The sequence below is a fragment of the Halichoeres trimaculatus genome, unplaced genomic scaffold (assembly GCF_033239565.1).
Source record: "Halichoeres trimaculatus isolate MK-OKI-2021-1 unplaced genomic scaffold, fHalTri1.1 fHalTri1_scaffold_10, whole genome shotgun sequence".
NCBI lineage: Eukaryota > Metazoa > Chordata > Actinopteri > Labriformes > Labridae > Halichoeres > Halichoeres trimaculatus.
Window position 1 is genome coordinate 11,766,621 of NW_027437187.1, and position 12,729 is coordinate 11,779,349.

Here is a 12,729-nt window from a genome sequence, read left to right on the forward strand (position 1 = left end):
TAAGCCAGAATAAATGGAGAGGGTCAGGAGGGGCATATGGCATACAACTGCATTGAAAAGTTGCCTAGTACAGAAATGCCTTTGTTCTTTATGTTGTACTTTATTGTTTGTTTTGTTTTGAAGTGTTTTGTAAGTACATCTGGGCCGAGCACCCTCCACGTGCAAGAAATAAAACACTACTACAACTCCTCATCATCATCTAACACTTCACTATCAAAGACAACAAAAGACAGAGAAAATTGAAGAATAGTGTGTGAAAAGTCCATCAAGATGTCATTTCTTACTATTCTTACGATCAGAGAGAGGAGAGGAGAGGAGAGGAGAGGAGAGGAGAGGAGAGGAGAGGAGAGGAGAGGAGAGGAGAGGAGAGGAGAGGAGAGGAGAGGAGAGGAGAGGAGAGGAGAGGAGAGGAGAGGAGAGGAGAGGAGAGGAGGATAAAAAATTCTATACCCCACAGCTATTATAAGCCAACTCCCTACAATTTTCACACTGCAGGTCCCTGAGGATGTTATAGACTCTCCTCTCATTACTATTACTTATGTCACCTTTTACTTCATGGCCACAAGCAAACACAAACAGACAGATACCCAAACCCCAAAGTACCTCATTAGTAACTTCTCATCGGCTACATCCAAGGTTAAGGGATCATGGGGAATCCAAAACTTGACACTTTCATATGGGACACAGTCATAAACACACAACGTTTCAAGTCTACATAAAGCTGTGAAAAATAGACAATTAGAAAGGAGACGGTGCAGAGCTAATTGGAGCAGCTTGGGGGAAGTTTTGCGCTGGGCTGTAACAGATGGGTCTCTAGATGGCTAGCAATGATATAGACAGTCTATGTGATGGAGAAAGTTTTACAGAAACATGTGATATTACTATAAGTATAGAACATCTTCATCTGACTAACGCGCGTGCTTCTTCATCAACAATTTTCATTAAACCTGGGTTTGCACTGAGAAAAATATAGTAATGTTTATTTTTTTCTGTTTATGTGAGTAAGAGTGTGTGTGCTTCTGTGTGTGTGCTTCTGTGTGTGTGTACGATGGCTGTTTAGCAGTCCAGTTCCGCTTCAGGGTCACTACTGCTGCTGAAAGAGAATCTCATTATATTGTTTACCTCTGTGATTATAGTAAACACATTCATCCTTTTAGTTCCACTCTATTTGACTCTGCTGATTATGCAAACTGTTTTTGCAGTAAATGTCTGCTCCCTCCTTTTTCTTTTTACTTATCTTATAGTTTAAGGTCTCACCCTGTTGATTCATTCTTGTGTGTTATTCAGAAATTGATTTGAATGTACAATTTTTTGTATACAATTTTTAAAAGAATAAGAAAAACTCAAATGTCTCTCAAGAGGACTACATTTCCTTGCTCACACACTTGCATTGAAACCTATGACATTTCAATCACACACAAGGAAAACAATGTCACACAAAATATATGACAGAGCTAAGACTTGTGAAAACTCACTGCTCTCACTCTATGGAGACATTTAAGCAATGCAAAAAAGTCAGTCGCACAACTAAACAACAGATATGCAGAGTAGGTCAGCTATAAATATTTCACTACAGCTCTTGGAACAGAGGAATCACATGACTGTACAACTGAAACCAGCTTTTTTCAAAAGACAACTCATCTTAGCATATTCAAGTCACTGGCTTGCCCACAGATGTTTAAGTTTGCAATTATTTTGACCTAAAATTTGTCTCACCAGTGTGGTAGTGCAGAAGCAGATCCTGGCTATGGTCTCCTACAGTCATGGGGTTGAAATCCACTGTCACCTGCATTCCCGCTCCTACGTCTAGGGTACCAGAAGAGGGCGTCACTGAGAAGGGCCTGAAAATTAAAAGGGGCAAATTTTTTTGTGACATCCAAAACAAGATACTTTCTAGTTATATAAGTCAGTGATTGCAACCCCCTTTTTGACAAAATAAATAGAAAAACATTAGTTATAAATATCTGAGTTAAATTGGTGAAAGGTGTAGTTTTACTCAGTCTATTAATGTAGCTCTTGAAAAGGTTACTTGAGATATTTTTGATTATTTTTGGATACTAAACATTGGTCCTATGGGTTAGATTGTTGAATTGTATGAAATACATAGACTGTACATGTATGGCTATATGTCATTCATCTGTTCCTAATACAGAGTTTTGAAGCCCATCGTCAATGAGGGTGCATGTTGGTAATGCTGAACTCAATCATGCTACATCTCAGTTTGGATAGGACAAAGGGGAGGGGTTTTAGCCTCTTTGCAGACAGCTACAGAGTACACTCCAGTAAATCAAGTCAGCCATGTCCTCATATGGGCATAACTCGTAAATTTAATAACATCTAACATCTGTGTTTATTTAGATTTATTTATTTATTATTATTTTATTTTGTTTTGTTTTTATTTTGATTTTATTATTGTTTATGTGTATATATACTTTTTCATATGTATATATAATTTTGCTATCTTGTATTACGCTACTCTGCTCTTTGTGTTGTTATGAATCTGAGGATCCCCTTGAAAACGAGATAACTTATCTCAAGGGGTTATTCCTTGCAATAAAGAACTGTTAAATAAAATAATGACCAAATAAGTGGGTTGCTTTTGAAAATACAGTGACGTAAAGAACTTAAACAGTAGATCTGTAGTGTTTCTCACCTCTGTGTGTGAAGAGTGAACTTGGCTTCACTGTTTCCTATGTTGCGTACAAGGTGTGTCCTCTGTGTGGAGGTTTTCACTGGACAGGTGGGTAAAGTGAACTCATCACGAAAGTCAAGAATGGCACGTGGCCCAACTGCTCGGACTGGGACCACAAAGCGCTCTCTCTCTGTCACACAAACAAAGCTGTGGTGATAGTCCTGTATGGAGGAAATGACAAATACAGGTGTCCATCACTCAAGCTGTGTTAAATTCATGTCGTTGAGTTATTTTTTTTTTTGAATGATGCTGGGCCTTAAGGATTGGCCTTGGGTTAAGGCACAAGCAGCTGCCCAGACTCATTCTGACTTTTTAGTGATGAACAAGTAAAAATAAAAACGTGACTACAGCCTTGCTATTAGCTGTTTGAAAAGCATTTTGGCGCAAGGATGCTCTCTACCAAATGCAAACACCAGTGTGACCAAAACCTTATTTTTAGTTTGCTTTATGGTTAACATGTATATTTAACTATATTTACAGAATACAATACATTAAATGCATTCAAATTACTTGTAGTGTTGGCATTTTTACACCTGATGAAGACACCAAAATCTGATAAAATGGCTTTCTTCCAGAAATTTATTTGTTAGGATACACCCCATGAGATGTACCATCTTGTTTTCAAGGTAGTCCCAAATAAAATCACATAACAACATATGTACTAAACATAGAATAAGCAAATAAAGAAAAAAACAAAACAAAAAATTGCAAAAAACTGTTACAAATTAGAAAAGCACTCAGAACACTTAAAGTCTTACTTTAATGTTATACTCCCTTTCAGCAGACTGTCTGCCACAGTTTGGTGTTAGCTGCAGGTTTGTATGATAATTTGTTTCCTGACAGTGTTGAAAATTATCATGACCCAGTACATATTTCATATTCTGGATCTGAGTATCTAGAATATTGCCAGGATCTGGATTGTTCTTCTACATTTGTCAGAAATTATGGTGACCTTGTCTTGTATTGTTTTGCAAAGCAATCCGATCATTTATCATGGAGTTATAAACACATATGGTGAAAACGGCCCTATCTCACTATGATAAAGAATCCTTTAAAAAAGTCCTGGATTCAGACGGTGATACAGATCACCTCCAAAATTCAATCACTTCTTCTTTTTCCTATTTTGAACATTTCCTGAAAATTTCATCAAGATCCATTAGTTAGTTTTTGAGTTATGCTGTTTACAGAGAAACAAACAGACAGAAAGACAAACTTTCCCAAAAACATAACCTCCTTGGCTGAGGTAAAAATAAACATAACCATCTTTATAACACTTCCAAAAAAGGAAAGTAATCAAGTCTGAATCATATTTTATAGCAATAGTATCTGTCTATACTGTAGTCTATGTAATTAGTCTAGTCAGAGGAAAACCTGACCAACAGATTTCTCCATCTTTGCAGTTAAACTTTGATGTTAAACTTAAACAGTTTAGTGTGGTTACCATTCTAAACAAGACTCAATGTAAGGATCATATATCCTTTAATATAAGGGACGCCATATTTTGTGTTGACCTTTGCCTCTCACATTTCGCTTTCTCCCGTAAAAGAGTCGATAAAAGGATGTGCTGGTAATTCAATGCCTGATCCATGACCCTAAACTATTTGACTCTGACTAAACCATTACCAAACATGTGAATACAAAGTGCATCTGTTTGTATGTATAATGTATTATTGATTTCAAATAATCTCTAGAATCTTTCATATCTATGGTATCATGTATATACACCATTGTAATTCAGTGCTTACCTTAAGTATTATCTCTCTAATTTCACATTCCTACCCACAGCTTTTGCTCTGTCTCCCTGCGTGTCTGATTACGGCTTCATCTAATCATCTGATCTTAATTCTGCACCAGCCCCTTAAGTGCAGGTTACCTTGGTACTTCACTGTGCATTCTGAATCTAGCTTTCTCTGAGTGATTATTCAGTGGAGCAGTCAGACTCCCCTCTGTCTTCAGTACCTTGTTCTCCAGCGGAGTGAAGAAAACAGTAAAAGTAGCAGACAATCCTGGTGCGACCTTGTTCCCTCCATCCTCTGGACCAACCACATGGAAAAACTCAGAGTCCTGCTGCTCCACCTTCACTTGTCGGGAAACCTTGAAAAAAATAAAAAGTATAACAAAAACTTAAGAAATAAGCGAACACTACACAGCAAGACACACAGAGAGGAACACACACAAGTGATGATTTATTCATTATCACTTGATGGTGGCTGTACAGCTTGCAGTGATAAATCTCCTACAATCCCTCCTGACCTTTTCCAGTCATTCTGCTCCCTGTGCACACAACCCACTCCCAGTGACACACACGCACAGATAAAAGTTTGACTGTTTTTCTTCTTTCTTATCAAAGCACGGCTAATTGAAACATCGATTCAGCAGCTATGTTGTATAAGTATTGTCAACCTTGGCCATTATGCACGCACCTTATCATTGTTGAGGAGCAGTAATGGTAACTTGTAAGTCTGAGAAGGAGTGAAGTTCTGGAAAACCAACTCAGATGGGAAGGGCTGAAAAAGCGGCTGATCAGTATCTACCAAAGACAGCTGACATACACACAAAAAAAACATACAAATATATTAAACATTAACAAAGATTTTTCATGACAAACAAAATGTGTCAGTGTAGCAAAATCTTTAAGGGACACTCTAGCATGGCTTTTTGAACCTGTTTAAAAAATACTATAGCACATGAGCCCATGAATATGGCTACTGATCATCCTTAATCACAACAAAAGAGATGTAAAGGGCTGATTGTTCTTTTTAGTTGGTCGGACTAACTCTTTACCTTCATCTAGTCTTTATGTTTTCCTTCTGTGTTGAATGAAGAAGACGGGCTGTGTCAAGAGGAGCAATAAATGAAAACTAAAGCCCGACCGATATGGGATTTTTGGGGCCGATGTCGATACCGATACTGGGGGCAAAAAGAAGCCGAAATCTGATATATCGACTGATATCGGATATAACGACTGATATCCGATATATCGGCTGATATGTGTAATAAATTCATTGATATACACAGGATAAATACTTTATATGAACACAAATTATGACTAGCTATTGAAAAGTTCCATCTTCCATTTAATGCATTGGACTAAATTAGATTTTAAGTAACAATGTAGCTGCTTTCAAAACATGCAATAAATACAATTACAACACAATACATTGAAACGTTTTCAAAAATGATTTCAACTAAGACAATAACTTGTGAATTTATAAGCCCCGGTTAATCCTGCATGGCATTATGAAGTGAGGCGCTGTGTAGTAGCCGTATATTAATGAACACACAGGAGCAGAAGCAACAGAATCTCCGTGGAGCAAAAATTTTTGTAATCAGCTACATTTTGGCCAATGTTGATTACTCAGTGACAATAATAATCGGCCCGATTAATCAGCCCGCCCGATTAATCAGCCCGCCCGATTAATCAGTCTGCCCGATTAATCAGTCCACCCGATTAATTGGTTGGGCTTTAATGAAAACTACACAGTACTGTACCGTACTGTACTGTGCATGAAAGAGAGCATAGCTGAAATTACCAGGAAGACTTGAATCAGTGCCTTTGTGCAGAAATTATTGCTACCACCTATCACTGCACACACAGGAGGTTAGGCCTATTTAGATTTGCACATTTGACAATCAAAAGAAAGTGTGAGCAGTGTGAGATGCAAAAATAGGTCCTCCTAATTATGATGAGGCTGCATTTATTAATCTAAAACTTTTGATGGCATTGTTGCTCTAAGCACCTTGTTAAATTGAGTCTAAAAGTACAGGGCGTTCATTCACATTGGTTGCCCTCTACCCATAAATTAGTGCCTGCTGACTAAGAGGAAGAAGCTTTGGTGTAATATAAATGACCTTAGCAGGCACTATATGCACTATGTGCAGGTCTCATCCACCTCTTTAATCATTCTTTATTTAGTTAAGTCATTTATTGAAATGTGCAGTGATATTCATCCTTATAGTGGCTGAAATGTCGCTTAGCTATTAAACTGTTATTGCTACCAGAGCTAAAGTTTGTAAAATCCAATCCAAATCCTGAGATGATGCAGTAGTAGTATTCCTGGGTATTTTTATCTAGTAGCATCATTTATAAAATTGTATATTATACGAAAGTGTGAACTGCAAATCCTAAGACAGCAGACAGGTTGTCAACACCAAACATTAGATTCATTATATTTTTGAGACATGAAGATACAGTGGACTTCCCTGGGTTTTCTCTTCATAAAGATGAAAGTCAGCAGCTAAGGCTTGTCTACAGATGAGCGTTGTGATGGCAAATTCCTGCCAAACTTGTGTCTTCCTCTATGATATTGTTTGTCACAGTTATCATGGTTGGCGAGCTCAGCCTGCAGTGCATGCTAGACATATTTCATCATCCTGTCACTACTTCTAGCTGTACTCTTCTCTGTAACTTATATTATCTCCTCCTTCTTTTTGTTTTCGTACTTTTATTTTTTGTGGTTCATGAATGCATGGGAAGTTGTTGAGCTGCAAAGATATAAAAACATTTTCTGGTGTTTACTTTGTGATGTGTCGTCATGCTCATGTCGAGCAGTTCCAGGATTCGTGGTGGATGCACCTCACTGGTGTTAGCCAGGCGCTCCTCTGTAGACTGTAACATCTCCTGGGTATAGACAGATGGAGAAACCTGCAAACACACAAGGAGACTCACATTCATGTTAGCTGCACATATAGCCTGTCTCTTATTTCAGTAGTGATGAGGCACCACATCAAACAAAACTGTAACCACTGATGGAGAAATGGGAAAAAGATAATGAGCACAAGAGCTGTCAGCAAAACTGTGGTCTGAAAGCTGTCAGCTATGACACAGATGCTCAGCCGCCAGCATCAAGAACATTTCCTTGAGCTGATTTCATGCGCTCAAAGATTATTAATACTCTCCCTTTCAGTGAGCCCTATCTGCAGCATTTTGTGGTTTATATCCTTTCCTCACAATCCTCTGGCACCTCTTTATCAGTGTACCAGAAACATCTAACTGCACTTAGCCTATTTCAAGTTTAGGTCAGAGAAGGATTTTGGCTTGAAAACTAAATGAATAATGTAGAAGGGGGGAGTTACTGTATATGCAATATTCAATAGCTGCCTGTTATGTGTGTATTCAAAATAGACCCTGTTCCATTATTCAGAGACAACAAAGTTGCTCGAGTAAACATTATGCTTTATAAAGGCAAGCTGCGAGATGATGACACTTCTCTTCACATTGGTGTGACTTTTTAAACAAGCATAAACATTTTTGTAACATAAATGCCACCGTAACAATTTAAACTTAACTCTGAGTTATAACTTTTTCACTGCTGTCTTAATTTTACATGTTTAAGCTGTGCAACTTACTCATCTGTTTGAGATCTTTTTATTTGTCTGGCAACGACTATAGATAAGTATAGAAATGCTGGTCAGAAGATAATGTAGGTTTTGTTAAGAATAACTTTAAGCACTGTGTTTGTTATATGCAAACATTGTTTTACTTAAGCAATTGAAACATGATTGAAACTAAACTTTAAACCACCAGAATCAGTTAAGGAAAGCCGTTATTTTGTGAATCTCATTTTGTAAAAAATCAAGTTTGGTAATAGCACTTCATGCTCTCACCACATACCTTGTGTACAAACACAAGCAGCCCAGAAAAAGCCCCAAATTGCTGAGCAGAGGTCATTGCAACAAAACACTGCAGTCACATATTGATTTTTGCTCCCTCTAAGAGGCCAAGGTAATTATTAGGACAATCTGTCATTTGAAGCAGCTTCTTTAAAAGCCTGGAACAATTTCCAGAACCTGGTGCAGGAAATTTGGCTCCTGTTTATTCACAGGAAACCTGGTAACAACATCTAATTAATTTCAACTAGATACTGCTAATTCTGTGTTACAAGCTGCCATGGCATGATTTAACTGAATGTAGTCCCCAGGGGATAGTAGTGATGTAAATTAAAAGTATCCTTACCCTTTGTGGCTTATCCTCCTTAAGAACAAGTTTAAAGTTGCAAGGCAGAATCTCATTTTTCTTATACCTCTTTTTTCTCGGAGGAAACAGGACGGCTGTCATTTTGGAATGTGAGGAAACTGGCCTGAAAAGAAAAACAGTACTGGATAACAGCTTCGTGGAGTAGTCAAATGAACACCCCAACGTATTCTGAAAATTTCATTGCTAGAGACAGAGTGTTAGTTTACTTCGGCATCTTAACGTTACAGTGACTGAAACGATCTTTTATAATGTTACTTATGTTTACATTAAATAGGTCAAATCATGTTATTACTTGTAAAACAGATCTTTCAAACGATCAAACGAGTTTAGAACAAACTCTAATGAGTTTAATTCGCTCCAGGTGTAACAAACCTCCTCCGACGTCGCTTCAGAACAAAGTTATTAAAACCTGAAAGTAAAAAGTATTGTCATTGCCCCTCCGTACCTGAGTTAACAGCGTATTTAATGAATTCTCTCTGAAATTCATTGGTAGAGCGCACATCCGGCAACTTCGTTTGCTGCTTGTTGCTAAGGTTACAAAGAGAGAGACCACAGAGTAAGCTGCTCGCTGATTGGCTTCTACCTGTTTCATGTCAACGTCCAACCAAGTAAGCTGTAATGACGGTTAAAAATGGCTTAGTGGCTAAATTCATACAGATGTAAGACCAGAGTGATCTGCCAAAGCTTTAAAAACGCTGTGAAAAGTTTCTGAATAGATAAGGCATAAAACCAAAACGCTCCAATATGAATACCCTGTAAACTTCCAGTTGTTACAAGGATACTGAGACCGCGAACAATTTTTAAAATGCAACTAATCTAGGCTGTAGTTTGTAGGTCTTTCGTATTTCTGAGTACCATCATGCAGTAAACTACCTCGCAACAATCTGCACGGACTCTATGTCCCTTCCCCGGTTTTGTTTCTAGTGGTCCTATTCTCTTAAGGAAACTTCGAATCGGACGCGAGATCATCTAAACAGAGGCTAATGCTCGGTGACTGGACTCCTGTACGCTTTGATTCCCCACACTTCCTGTCTCTCTTCATCTGTATATATATATATATATATATATATATATATATATATATATATATATATATATATATATATATATATATATATATATATATATCAGTGGGGAACCTTCAGGGACTTCTAGGCCTTAAAAAAAATCTGGACCAAAAAATATACGTATCATCTCTCTCTCTCTCTCTCTCTCTCTCTCTCTCTCTCTCTATATATATATATATATATATATATATATATATATATATATATATATATATATATATATATATATATATATATATAATTTCTCATTTAGTTGAATAAAATACATTTAATACATCATGTAAGTTTTGAAATTAAGTCTTCTGCAAAGTTCACTTCAGCAATGAAAGGGTTACTGTCTTGAAACATGTTATCTCTATCGGAGCCCAGTTTGCTGGCTCATTTAGTGGTTAGGACTTCACGAAGGCCTGGCTATGTGTTTTGGTTTGGAGAGAGACAGGAAAATTGACCAATCACGATTTGACTTTTTGGGGGGCGGGACAAAAATAGAGGAGCGTAGGCCTTCGTGAAGTCCGAACAGTGGGCAGAGCGGTGAGAGCGGTGAGAGGAATGGCAGAGGACAAGAGCGAAGTTGTGGCTAGCTTGGTAGCATTTTTTCAGCGTGTGCGAGTAAAAATTGCATCTGGTGGCGCTCGTGCGAGTGCTTACGTCTTAATACTTCATCTATCACGGGCACTGTAAGGGACAATTTGTTTTGAATGATTCCTCTCTTCCACTGGCACAGTCAGTCTCCTCCACCTGAACTCTCTACTGTTCTAGGTCTGCTGTAGCGTCTTTGGATCAAACCAACTAAGAGAGAGGGGGTGGATGGTTTTTGAGTTTCCGATATAACGCCCAAGTACGGGACTTGATTCACTTTCAAAAAATATTAGCAATTACAGGAGTATACTTAAAGTTGAGGGACAATTAGGAGAAATCATAAGCCAGGAGAACAGCCAGAGAAGGGTTTTAAAAAATGGGAGACTCCCTCCATATTCAGGAGTGTTGGCAGCCTGCCAGCACTCTCGATCGGTAAAAGTAACGAGTTTATGTATGACACAGATTGACAAAGATAAAAACCAAAGACATTTTCTTCATAATTTTAGGTTATTTAAGTAAGTTTTGTAAACTCACTTAATAATGTTATTCATTGTTTTATGTAAAGCCTCTTTTTTATTTTTATTTTATTTATTCAATGAAAATGTTCTTTGTCAACTACTTTTTTCCGCGATGATTTCTTTTCTGGGCTGTGAGGGCTGAGGTGAAGGCCCAGCTGTAGTACTCACCGTTCGCCACTGATATATATATATATATATATAATTGATCAAAAAGGGAGAATGAGACAGAAGAAATAAATAACATCTAAATGCTGAGAGAAGACCGTGGGCCTTAAATGACTTTTTGGAAACTCTTTACTTAGAAGTTTTCTGAAATAATGGGTTTTTTCCTTCTTTTTTGTTTATTTTAATTGACCACTCAGAACATTTGTGTGTTTTCATTAATGCATTCTATTCTTAAGAAATGTCATACATATAGAAATTACATTTATAAAGAATACACATACTTTGTTGCTTGGCAAGGCTAGACTAGTACAAATTTAGTGTCTGAGAAATATTATTGGTGAAATCAAAATTTGTGATTTAATCATGACTATCTTTCAGCACAACGGGTGTTACTATACAAACTTTTTTTTTTAATGTTGTTAAAAAGTGGGGTTGATTTTGGCTTTTGCCCTGAAGTATATGGTGAACCATAGATAAAACACTAAGTTTCTGTAGTACCAGCACATATTGTGACGAGTGGATGTGGCATCAAAACGTAACCCACATGTCCAGCAAATCTATCGTGGTTACGCCAAACATTCTGACCCTGCCAGGGTTCTATCTGGCTTAACTAACATAGAAATTATGTTGCTCATTACCTAGTTGCCAATAAAAGGTTAAAAAAAGAGTTGAGGTGAAATTTTGATGTAAAGATTTTATTTATTTATCTTTCTTATTTATACACTTTTTAAAACAACCCCCCCCCCCCCCCCCTTTTTTTTTTTATTTTTTTTTACAGCTGATGGTGCTTTCGTGGCAGTACAGAATGTCAGGGAGATCTTGTCACTAAAAAAAACTTTTGACCAATCAGAATATTTGACCTTAGTGATGTATATCTGTATATCATCTGCACATGTAAACAAACAAATAAAAAAAAGTGTTATTAAAAGAAAAGTCCCTAATTATGTAAAAATAGATAAATAAATAAAAATAAAAACACAATTTCCCTCACTACAATATTTTTTTCACACTCACCATACACACAGTCACACATGCACATAAACCCTTTCTAATTGCGCACTCTGTGTGAGAACAAAGGGTCATTCTGAGGACAAATGGGGCAACTAAGTGGATCTGAAAGCTCAGTGAGCAATGCAAGACAGGAATGTCTAAAATTAATCTACAGTTTTACAAATCCACATATTCATCCCAAACTTAGAACATACATGTTTACACTGGAACTTCACAAAGTGAGAGTGAATTGCTCTTTTCTTTAACTATTGTAGAAGTACTTTGACCCTAACTGATGGATATTTTCCCTAAACTGAAAGCTCCTATAGTGATTTATTATAATGGTTTAATTTGGACCATAAAATTCTTTCATTGTCTTCTCATTTAAAGAAAACCTTTTTTTTATCCAGTGCAATACGACTTCTTCTCCATGTTTAAAAACCCTAATTTAAAAAGCAAACGTTGATGTCACTCCACTGAACAATACTCGTTGACAAACCAAAAGTAGACCATAAAGTATGTTAATGAGTTGGTTGATGTGGAATTAAAGTTTTACAACGCAATACAGAGCTAGTTATCATAAACATTTATGAAGTGCTCATCTGACATCATGCCATCCTGGTTTATTGTTCTCTCTCCAGTCAGCAACAGCTGCTGATACTCACTTTTTGCTTTCTCTTCTCTAACTTTCAGTCACTCCTTGTAACCCATTAGTCATCACATTGAATTGTTCTACAGCTT

The 12,729-nt window shown here is 37.1% G+C and overlaps 1 protein-coding gene across 1 annotated transcript in view; it reads right to left on the bottom strand.

Moving 5' to 3' along the window:
* hydin (HYDIN axonemal central pair apparatus protein) overlaps positions 1-9,178 on the bottom strand; it is an 81,376-nt gene extending 72,198 nt beyond the window's left edge. The window contains exons 1-7 of the mRNA XM_074677638.1: positions 9,115-9,178; positions 8,649-8,772; positions 7,212-7,337; positions 5,116-5,235; positions 4,652-4,786; positions 2,654-2,853; positions 1,717-1,841 (exon numbers count right to left, since the gene is read on the bottom strand). Coding sequence (XP_074533739.1) covers positions 1,717-1,841; positions 2,654-2,853; positions 4,652-4,786; positions 5,116-5,235; positions 7,212-7,337; positions 8,649-8,750 — 808 coding nt within the window. The 5' untranslated portion in view covers positions 8,751-8,772; positions 9,115-9,178. The remainder of the gene's footprint in view (positions 1-1,716; positions 1,842-2,653; positions 2,854-4,651; positions 4,787-5,115; positions 5,236-7,211; positions 7,338-8,648; positions 8,773-9,114) is intronic.
* Between the last annotated feature and the right edge of the window lie 3,551 nt (positions 9,179-12,729).